This window comes from Megalobrama amblycephala, linkage group LG11 (assembly GCF_018812025.1).
Source record: "Megalobrama amblycephala isolate DHTTF-2021 linkage group LG11, ASM1881202v1, whole genome shotgun sequence".
Lineage (NCBI taxonomy): Eukaryota > Metazoa > Chordata > Actinopteri > Cypriniformes > Xenocyprididae > Megalobrama > Megalobrama amblycephala.
This window is the reverse complement of record NC_063054.1, coordinates 31,715,635-31,726,691: the sequence shown is the minus strand read 5'-3', so window position 1 is coordinate 31,726,691 and position 11,057 is coordinate 31,715,635. Positions and strand designations below refer to the sequence as shown.

Genomic DNA, 11,057 nt, shown 5'->3' with positions numbered 1-11,057 from the left:
GCAAAAAGCGATGCTTAAATGAGAATACTAGTGCACTGTTTATGAAGGCTATATCTTTAACACCAAGCATATCTGCAGACTCTGTTGATTTTCTCCTTGATTCTTTTAACTCAAAAGTACAGAATGTTATTGATAACATTGCTCCTGTGAAAGTCACGAAGAAAAGTGGCAGACAAAAAGCACCGTGGAGAAACTCAACAGCAGTGCAAAATATGAAAAGACAATGCAGAAAAGCTGAGCGCATGTGGCGAAAGACAAAACTTGAAATTCATTATAACATCTATAAAGATATTCTTCATGCTTTCAATGTGGAATTAGGCAAAGCTAGACAGACCTTCTTCTCAAATATAATAAACAGAAACTTAAACAACACCCGCACTCTTTTTGCTACTGTAGAGAGACTAACAAACCCCCAAGTCAGATTCCTAGTGAAATGCTCTCAGACAGCAAATGTTGTGAGTTTGCTTCCTTCTTCTCTGAGAAAATTAATAATATCAGAAAGGCGATCAGCACATCCTTGAGCTGCACTGGGGTAAAACAGATCAGATCACAACCTCAGAAAGTAGCTATTATGTCTGATTTCGAAGCAATTGATGGTAACATTTTGGAAGAAACAGTACAGCACCTTAAAACATCAACCTGCGCCCTTGACACACTTCCCACATCTTTTTTCAAAAGAGTGTTTAACTGTTTAGAAGCAGATCTCCTAGAAGTGGTAAATGCCTCACTTCTCTCTGGGACTTTTCCAAAATCCCTGAAAACTGCAGTTGTTAAGCCCCTCCTGAAAAAGAGCAATCTAGATAACACCATATTGAGCAACTACAGGCCAATCTCAAATCTTCCTTTCATAGGCAAGATCATTGAAAAAGTTGTTTTCAATCAGCTGAACAAGTTCTTAAGCTTGAATGGATACTTTGACAACTTTCAATCTGGTTTCCGACCGCATCACAGCACAGAGACAGCACTCATAAAGATAATAAATGATATTCGCCTAAACACAGATTCAGGTAAATTATCAGTGCTGGTTTTACTCGACCTCCGTGCTGCGTTTGACACTGTTGATCACAATATTCTTCTTGACAGGCTCGAAAACTGGGTTGGGCTTTCTGGGATGGTCCTTAAATGGTTCAGGTCATACTTAGAAGGGAGAGGTTATTATGTGAGTATCGGTGACTATAAGTCTGAGTGGACATCCATGACATGCGGAGTCCCTCAAGGTTCAATACTTGCACCCCTCCTGTTCAACCTATATATGCTGCCACTGAGCCAAATAATGAGAAAGAACCAAATTGCATATCACGGCTATGCAGATGACACCCAGATTTACCTAGCCCTCTCACCTAACGACTACAGCCCCATTGACTCCCTGTGCCAATGCATTGATGAAATTAAAAATTGGATGTGCCTAAACTTCCTTCAGTTAAACAAAGACAAAACTGAAGTCATTGCATTTGGAAACAAAGACGAAGTTCTCAAAGTGAACACGTACCTTCACTCTAGGGGTCAAACAACTAAAAATCAAGTCAGGAATCTTGGTGTGATTCTGGAGTCAGACCTGAGTTTCAGTAGCCATGTAAAGACAATAACTAAATCAGCATATTATCATCTCAAAAATATTGCAAGAATTAGATGCTTTGTCTCCAGTCAAGACTTAGAGAAACTTGTTCATGCTTTCATCACCAGCAGGGTGGATTACTGTAATGGGCTCCTCACTGGCCTTCCCAAAAAGACCATAAGACACCTGCAGCTCGTACAGAACGCTGCTGCCAGGATACTGAGCAGAACCCGAAAACATGAACACATCACACCAGTCCTCAGGTCCTTGCACTGGCTTCCAGTTGCATTTAGAATTGATTTTAAAGTACTGTTACTCGTTTATAAATCACTCAATGGCCTAGGACCCCAATACATTGCAGATATGCTCATAGAATATAAACCTAACAGATCACTCAGATCATCAGGATCAACACACTTAAAAATACCAAGGGTTCACTCAAAGCAGGGAGAGTCTGCTTTTAGCTGTTACGCCAGCCGCAGCTGGAACCAGCTTCCAGAAGAGATCAGGTGTGCTCCTACAGTAGCCACATTCAAATCCAGACTAAAAACACATCTTTTTATCTATGCATTTGCTGATTGAGCACTGTGCTATGTCCGAACTGTTTGCACTTTATTTTATACGTATTATCTTTTTATTCTTTAAATTCCTTTTCCTGTTTTTATTTCATTTTTAATGTATTTTATCATCTTGATTCTGACTTTTAAAGCATTTTAAATATTGCGGTAAAATTCTCTGTTTTTACTGTTATTTCTATTCCTTATGTTCTATTTTTATTATTATTCTTTATGTAAAGCACTTTGAATTACCATTGTGTATGAAATGTGCTATACAAATAAAATTGCCTTGCCTTGCCTAAAGACTCAGCTGCTTTGATAGAGCAAGGCAGTTCATTCAACCAGCAGGGAACAGACAAGGAGAAGGTCCGTGAGAGTGATCTTGTGCCCCTTTGGGATGGCACCACAAGGCATCGTTCACTTGCAGAAAGCAAGCTTCTGGAGGGCGCATAAGTCTGAAGTAGTGCATTTAGGTATACTGGTGCAAAGCCAGTGGTTGTTCTGTAGGCAAACATTAGAGCCCTGAATTTGATGCAAGCAGCTACTGGCAGCCAGTGCAAACTGATGAAGAGTGTGACGTGCGCTCTCTTCACCTCGTTAAAGACTGCTCTTGCTGCGGCATTCTGGATCAGTTGTAGAGGCTTGACAGTGCATGCTGGAAGTCCTGCCAAGATAGCATTAAAATAGTCCAATCTGGATAGAACAAGAGCTTGGACTAGAATTTATGCGGAATGCTCCAATAGGAAGGGTCTAATCTTCCTAATGTTGTACAAGGCAAATTTGCAGGACTGGGCCATTGTAGCAATATGATCTGTGAAGCTTAAACGATCATCCATCACCACTCCAAGGTTCCTGGCAGTCCTGGAAGGAGTTATGGTTGACGAACCAAGTTGAATGGAGAGGTTATGATAAAGTGTTGGGTTGGCGCTGACCACAAGCAGTTCAGTTTTTGCTAGGTTGAGTTGAAGGTGGTGGTCCTTCATCCAGGCAGAAATGGCTGTCAGGCAGGCTGCGATGCGAGCAACCGTCAGATCATCTGGTTGGAATGAGAGGTAAAGTTGTGTGTCATCAGCATAGCAGTGATAGGAAAAACCATGTTCCTGAATGACAGATCCCAGTGATGACATGTGAAGAGAGAAGAGAAGAGAAGAGAAGTGGTCCAAGCACTGAGCCCTGAGGTACCCCAGTAGCAAGATGATGTGATTTAGACACCTCAACCCTCCAAGATACCCTGAAGGACCTACCTGAGAGTTAAGACTTGAACCATTGGAGTATGGTTCCTGATATGCCCTTTCTCATGAGGGTTGACAGGAAGATCTGGTGGTTGACTGTGTCAAAAGCAGTAGACAGATCCAGCAAGATGAGTACTGATGATTTTGAAGTTGTTCATGCCAGTCTCAGGGCTTCAGTGACTGAGAGCAGGGCAGTCTGATTTGAGTGGCCACTCTTGAACCCAAACTATTGTCAAGGAGGTTGTTCTGTGTGAGATAAGTAGACAGTTGGTTGAACACAAATCTCTGAAGTGTATTTGCAATGAATGGAAGAAGGGATAACAGTCTGTAGTTTTCTAAAAGTGCTGGATTTATAGTGGGTTTCGTAAGCAGTGAGGTAAATGCTGTGGGAAATTGGAGATGGCCTGAAGAAGATCAGTGAAGAAGATCAGTGGGGATAGGGTCAAGCGGACAGGTAGTAGGGTGAATGGAAAGGATAAGTTTGGAAACCTCTGCCTCCGAGAGCGAAGAGAAGGAGGGGAGAATGTGTGTTTTTCATTAAGAACTGATTGTCAGTATGTGGTGTGGAGAACTGGGTGCTGATGGTTGTTGTTTTATTTGTGAGAAATGTGGCAAAGTCATCAGTGGATTCAGAGGATCTCCCAGTTCCTAGCTAATTTCCAGTCAGATTCAGTTAACTGGAGACTCACTCTGAACGGATCATTGAATCAGTGAGTTGTTTACTCGAAAACAGCTGCAATCCGATCAGTCCAATTTGCGAATAAATTGTTTGATGTGATTTGTGAACCAATTTATCGAGATGATTGAAAAGAATCATTTTGTGCACGAATCGGACACTGCTTTGTGTCTCTGAGCAGCATGTGACGATTTCTTCATTTTAAACTTTTAAAGCTGCTGTCCGCAAGTTTTCCTCTTTGTCGCCATCTCTGTATCTTTTCATCTCTGAAAAGTTTCTAAAAATAAAAATACTCAAGTAAAGTATAGCCTAGCTTCTTGAAAAATGTAGTAAGTACGAACCAAATCGTAAACCAAAAATGAACAAAATCCATTGGTGGAAAGTATGTTACTGTCCAACACTGGATTTGGTTCATTTATTTAGGTTACAAACCTGTCATTTGACTCTTTGAGGTGGACAAGAGTTGTTTCTTCTGGTCGCTGGAGTGGTGCAGTTTCTGTCGTTGTGATTGACTCTTCATTGACTGCAGGAAGATAATGAATATACACTGTAATTAACACTGTGTTTCAAAAGTTCAATATAAAACAATATATGAACGGTACAGATTCAATGATCTATAAAATGCCTCACAAATATAAAATTGTTGAAATAAAGAAAAAGATGTACATTCACTGCAAGAAAGTGATCAGAAAGCAAAGTGCACAAGATAGATGATGAAGATATAGTAGGGCCTCATGTTTGGGCCTGTGGTTGGTGATTGATCAGATCTTGATGTGTTGGTTGATTTATCAGTGGCTAGTCTCATGCAGGATCACCTTACTAATATTGTTCACTTTATAAATGTGTGAGCTGCAAACGATCCTGTACTGGCATCACATGCATGAGGGGAACATGATGTGGCCTGAAGTGGTAGTACTTCCTTTTGTACTCTTCCACACTTCTGGGAATTCAGCCTAAATTGCTAACAAATGTAACTTAAAAAAATTAAGTCCACATACAAATTATCTTTAAATTTATCAAGAGCCCCATTATTTTACTGTGTTGCATTTTCGCAAGAAGATGCCCTGTGCTCTCAAATGCAGTGAAGTGCAAGAAATGTCCCTTTCTTCTAAATGCAGTCTGGAGCTCAATACAGGAAATGCGTGAGTTTTTGCAGTGAGCTTTTTTGGTCAATGTGTAAAAGTGGTTTGACTAAAAATGTTAAGTGGCCTAGCTCTGTGGTACAGCAACAAACACAAACACCAGTGTGTTTAATATCTCTTGCTTACTTTTTGCATCATTGAGACTCGTTGGTACTCCTTGTTTTCCTAAAGACCTATATGGCGCAGAGTAAACAAAGCTCATTGATAATATATAATGCATAGATTGATTCATTTGGGTGAATTTTGTATTCATTATATTCTTAACGCTCCTGCATTACCTGAGTTAACAGAAAACGTATAAATCTTACCAGTTGTGTGACTCTTCGAGGTGGACTACCACTGTTGCTCCTTGCTCCTCCAACTCAGATGTCATCCTTTCAGAAGGGAAGATGTCAAGATGCCATGAGTTTTAGGAAAAATAAAAAGATGACACAGATTCCTTCCATCTTAAAATTTCTTGCCTATCTTAACATTTAATACTGTTGTGTGGGGGGAACCCCGAGGACAAATGCACACACACTCTGTAGATTGTCATGGGGAATGAAACGATATCCAATCAGAGAGCGAGCTGACGGGAGACTCACCTCCAGCTCGCACTGTAACATGTAAAGTCCATGTTCACACTGTCTCCATGATGCCATGTTTGTTTACTCTATAACCACATTTGACCATGAGAGATTTTGCAAGATTTCCCGCGTTCACAGGGACTGGTTGTTTGTGAATGGAATCTGTTAGTGCATGTGAGGTGTGCTGTCTTGATCTCTCCACACTCTAGGAACAAATCTGATAAATCTATGATTTTTTTATCATCATGTTTGTGGTCTCTCACATTTTAAAAATATTTTAGTGTGGGCCAGCCTTTAGTCTACTGCCAGAAAATGGAAGAGGAAAATGGGATTTGGTCAGTGTTGGACGAAGTACACAAATCAACTACTTGAGTACAGATACCTATAATTACATTTAGTCATTTAGCAGACGCTTTTCTCCAAAGCGGCTTACAAATGAGAACAATAGAAGCAATCAAATCAACATGAGTGCAACAGTATGCAAGTGCCGTGTCAAGTCCCAGTTATTCCAGCAAAGATTTTTTTTTAAATAGATTGAGAGAGAATAGAAATATAAAAAGTGGTAATATAACTGGGTCAAGTGTTGACGAAAAAGATATGTCTTTAGCAGTTCTTTGAAAATGGCTAAAGACTCAGCTGCTCTGATAGACCAAGGCAGCTCATTCCACCAGCAGGGAACAGACAAGGAGAAGGTCCATGAGAGTTATCTTGTGCCCCTTTGGGATGGCACCACAAGGCACCGTTCACTTGCAGAAAGCAAGCTTCTGGAGGGCGCATAAGTCTGAAGTAGTGCGTTTAGGTATACTGGTGCAAAGCCAGTGGTTGTTCTGTAGGCAAACATTAGAGCCCTGAATTGGATGCGAGTGGCTATTGGCAGCCAGTGCAAACTGATGAAGAGTGTGACGTGCGCTCTTCTTCGGCTCGTTAAAGACTGCTCTTGCTGCGGCATTCTGGATCAGTTGTAGAGGCTTGACAGTGCATGCTGGAAGGCCTGCCAAGACAGCATTACAATAGTCCAATCTGGATAGAACAAGAGCTTGGACGAGAATTTATGTGGAATGCTCCGATAATCTTCCTAATGTTGTACAAGGCAAATTTGCAGGACTGGGCCATTGTAGCAATATGATCTGTGAAGCTTAAACGATCATCCATCACCACTCCAAGGTTCCTGGCAGTCCTGGAAGGAGTTATGGTTGACGAACCAAGTTGAATGGAGAGGTTATGATAAAGTGTTGGGTTGGCACCGACCACAAGCAGTTCCGTTTTTGCTAGGTTGAGTTGAAGGTGGTGGTCCTTCATCCAGGCAGAAATGGCTGTCAGGCCGGCTGCGATGCGAGCAACCGTCGGATCATCTGGTTGGAATGAGAGGTAAAGTTGTGTGTCATCAGCATAACAGTGATAGGAAAAACCATGTTCCTGAATGACAGATCCCAGTGATGACATGTGAGAAGAGAAGAGAAGAGAAGAGAAGAGAAGAGAAGAGAAGAGAAGAGAAGAGAAGTGGTCCAAGCACTGAGCCCTGAGGTACCCCAGTAGCAAGATGATGCGATTTAGACACCTCAACCCTCCAAGATACCCTGAAGGACCTACCTGAGAGGTAAGACTTGAACCACTGGAGTATGGTTCCTGATATGCCCTTTGTTATGAGGGTTGACAGGAAGATCTGGTGGTTGACTGTGTCAAAAGCAGTAGACAGATCCAGCAAGATGAGTACTGATGATTTTGAAGTTGCTCGTGCCAGTCTCAGGGCTTCAGTAACTGAGAGCAGGACAGTCTGATTTGATTGGCCACTCTTGATGCCAAACTATTGTCAAGGAGGTTGTTCTGTGTGAGATAAGTAGACAGTTGGTTGAACACAACTCTCTCAAGTGTATTTGCAATGAATGGAAGAAGGGATAACAGTCTGTAGTTTTCTGAAAGTGCTGGATTTATAGTGGGTTTCGTAAGCAGTGAGGTAAATGCTGTGGAAAATTGGAGATGGCCTGAAGAAGATCAGTGAAGAAGATCAGTGGGGATAGGGTCAAGCGGACAGGTAGTAGGGTGAATGGAAAGGATAAGTTTGGAAACCTCTGCCTCCGAGAGCGAAGAGAAGGAGGGGAGAACGTGTGTTTTTCATTAAGAACTGATTGTCAGTATGTGGTGTGGAGAACTGGGCGCTGATGGTTGTTGTTTTATTTGTGAGAAATGTGGCAAAGTCATCAGTGGATTCAGAGGATCCGCCAGTTTCTAGCTAATTTCCAGTCAGATTCAGTTCACTGGAGACTCGCTCTGAACGGATCATTGAATCAGTGAGTTGTTTACTTGAAAACAGCTGCAATCCGATCAGTTCAATTTGCGAATAAACTGTTTGATGTGATTTGCTAACCGATTTATCAAGATGATTGAAAAGAATCATTTTGTGCACGAATCGGACACTGCTTTGTGTCTCTGAGCAGCATGTGACGATTTCTTCATTTTAAAATTTTAAGTAAAGATATGTTTTATTATGAAATGTAGTGGAGTAAAAAGTACAATGTTGTGCTTTGGAATGTAGTGAAGTAAAAGTAAAAGTTTCTCAAAATAAAAATACTCAAGTAAAGTATAGCCTAGATTCTTGAAAAATGTAGTAAGTACAAACCAAAAATGAACCAAATCCATTGGTGGAAAGTACGTTACTGTCCACCACTGGAGTTGGTTCATTTATTTAGGTTACAAACCCATCATTTGACTCTTTGAGCTGGAGAAGAGTTGTTTCCTCTGGTCGCTGGAGTGGTGCAGTTTCTGTCGTTGTGATTGACTCTTCATTGACTGCAGGAAGAAATGAAAAATACACTGTTATTAACACTTCCAAAAGTTCAATATAAAACAATATATGAACGGTATAGATTCAATGATCTATAAAATTCCTCACAAATATAAAATTGTTAGTAGAAATAAAGAAAAAGATATACATTCACTGCAAGAAAGTGATCAGAAAGCAAAGTGCACAAAACAGATGAAGATATAGTAGGGCCTCATGTTTGGGTCTGTGGTTGGTGATTGATCAGATCTTGATGTGTTGGTTGATTTATCAGTGGCTAGTCTCATGTAAGATCACCTTACTAATATTGTTCACTTTATAAATGTGTGAGCTGCAAACAATCCTGTAGTGACATCACATGCATGAGGGGAACATGATGTGGCCTGAAGTGGTAGTGCTTCCTTTTGTACCCTTCCACACTTCCGGGAATTCAGCCTAAATTGCTAACAAAGGTAACTTAAAATTAAGTCCACATCCAAAATATCTTTAAATTTATCAAGGGCCCCATTATTTTACTGTGTTGCATTTTCGCAAGAAGATGCCCTGTGCTCTCAAATGCAGTGAAGTGCAAGAAATGTCCCTTTCTTCTAAATGCAGTCTGGAGCTCAATGCAGGAAATGAGTTTTTGCAGTGAGCTTTTTTGGTCAATGTGTAAAAGTGGTTTGACTAAAAATGTTTAGTGGCCTAGCTCTGTGGTACAGCAACAAACACAAACACCAGTGTGTTTAATATCTCTTGCTTACTTTTTGCATCATTGAGACTCGTTGGTACTCCTTGTTTTCCTAAAGACCTATATGGCGCAGAGTAAACAAAGCTCATTGATAATATATAATGCATAGATTGATTCATTTGGGTGAATTTTGTATTCATTATATTCTTAATGCTCCTGCATTACCTGAGTTAACAGAAAACTTAAAAATCTTACCAGTTGTGTGACTCTTCGAGGTGGACTACTGCTGGTGCTCCTTGCTCCTCCAACTCAGATGTCATCCTTTCAGAAGGGAAGATGTCAAGATGCCATGAGTTTTAGGAAAAATAAAAAGATGACACAGATTCCTTCCATCTTAAAATTTCTTGCCTACCCTAACCTTTTTTTTTTTTTTTTACTTTTTAGGCTTGAATATGCTCTCAATACAGCATGCGCATATAATTTACTGACTCTTCCCCGTTTTCTTTGATGGTGCGAGCGTCCACCAAATTCTTCAGTCTCTGAACCCATCTCTCTGTTGGGTCAGCACAGATCTCCTTTTGAGCTTTTGTGATGAAACTGGATTTTAAAAGAGAAGACGGTTAATGATTTCACAATGTATTTACAATATTCATTTTTATTAAATTAAGATATTAGTAAAATACTTACATGATTCCACTACTGTGGCACTCAAAATGTGTGATGTGATAACTCGCAACCTGCTTTACTGGGATTCTTACATTGGAAAAAGAAAAGCAGCACTTATCAGGACCTTGATCGTCTGCAGAAAAAACACAGATGAAAATTACAATGTAATTAATTAATTTTGTTCAAAATAAATCTAAAAAAATACATATGAACGAGATACATTCAATGATATAGAAAATGCCTCAAATATATTTTAAATGTTAGCAGTTGATTATCTAGACATTCACAAAGAAAAAACAAGAAAAAAAGAGAGGAAAAGACACACATTCACTGTGAGCCAGTGAGCAGAAATCGAAGAGAATAAGACAGATGAAGTTACAGCACGGCCTCATGTTTGAGTCTCTGGTCGCTCGATGATCAGATCTTGATGTGCTGGTTGCTTTATCAGTGGCTGATCATCTTGTGTATGATCACCTCACTAAACATATCTATGTTGTGTCTAGAAAAGAACAAATGACTTGCACAGGGGAAAACCATGATGTGGTCAGCAGAGGTAGTATTTCCTGTTGAAGCCCTTCCCAATTCTCTGAATCAAATTTAAATTGCTGATATGAAGTCCATGTTCAAAATGTTTTTAAATTTATAAAGGACCCTTATAAGGACCTCATTATTTTACTGTGTGCATGTGAGGAGGGCAGCAATATGCCTTTGAAGCGTCTAAGCTGCCGGAAATTACACAAGAAGAAGAAGACTGTGTGCATGTTCAGGTGAAATGCATGGTGGAAAATGAATCTGTGGCTCAATGCAGGAAATTATGGAAGCATATGTGTAGCAGAACTCAATTTGATGATTATATATGTTTAACACGTTCAAGCAAAGATTGTAGCAAAATGATCATTTAAATGTTATTTTTCTTAATTGCATTTACACTCACAGTGCGATTGCTGTTTCATTAAATGTCCCGCAATGAATGTAGTAAAATTCAATGTGGATTTGAAAATGCATTTCGAGCCGATCACGTCCCCGCCCCGCCCTGTCAATCACTGCGTCAAGGCGGGGCCAGGTGTTGGAAACATGGCGGCAGCAGAGCTATGAAGAGCGAGGCATAAACTGGCAGATAAAACTGAGCAAGAACAGAGAAATGTCAATGTTCCTGCAGATTATGCGCTTCTGTCAGTCTCAGAACCAGTACGTTATTAGAAGCATAGATATTT

At 40.3% G+C, this 11,057-nt stretch overlaps 1 protein-coding gene across 1 annotated transcript; it reads right to left on the bottom strand.

Annotated features, from left to right (window-relative positions):
* Positions 1-9,603: 9,603 nt before the first annotated feature.
* LOC125278344 (C-C motif chemokine 3-like) lies at positions 9,604-10,398 on the bottom strand. The gene is made up of 3 exons (XM_048207439.1): positions 10,169-10,398; positions 9,865-9,976; positions 9,604-9,774 (listed from the first exon to the last, which is right to left on the bottom strand). The coding sequence occupies exons 1-3, from the start codon at positions 10,233-10,235 to the stop codon at positions 9,636-9,638; spliced, it is 318 nt and encodes a 105-aa protein (XP_048063396.1). The 5' UTR covers positions 10,236-10,398; the 3' UTR covers positions 9,604-9,635.
* Between the last annotated feature and the right edge of the window lie 659 nt (positions 10,399-11,057).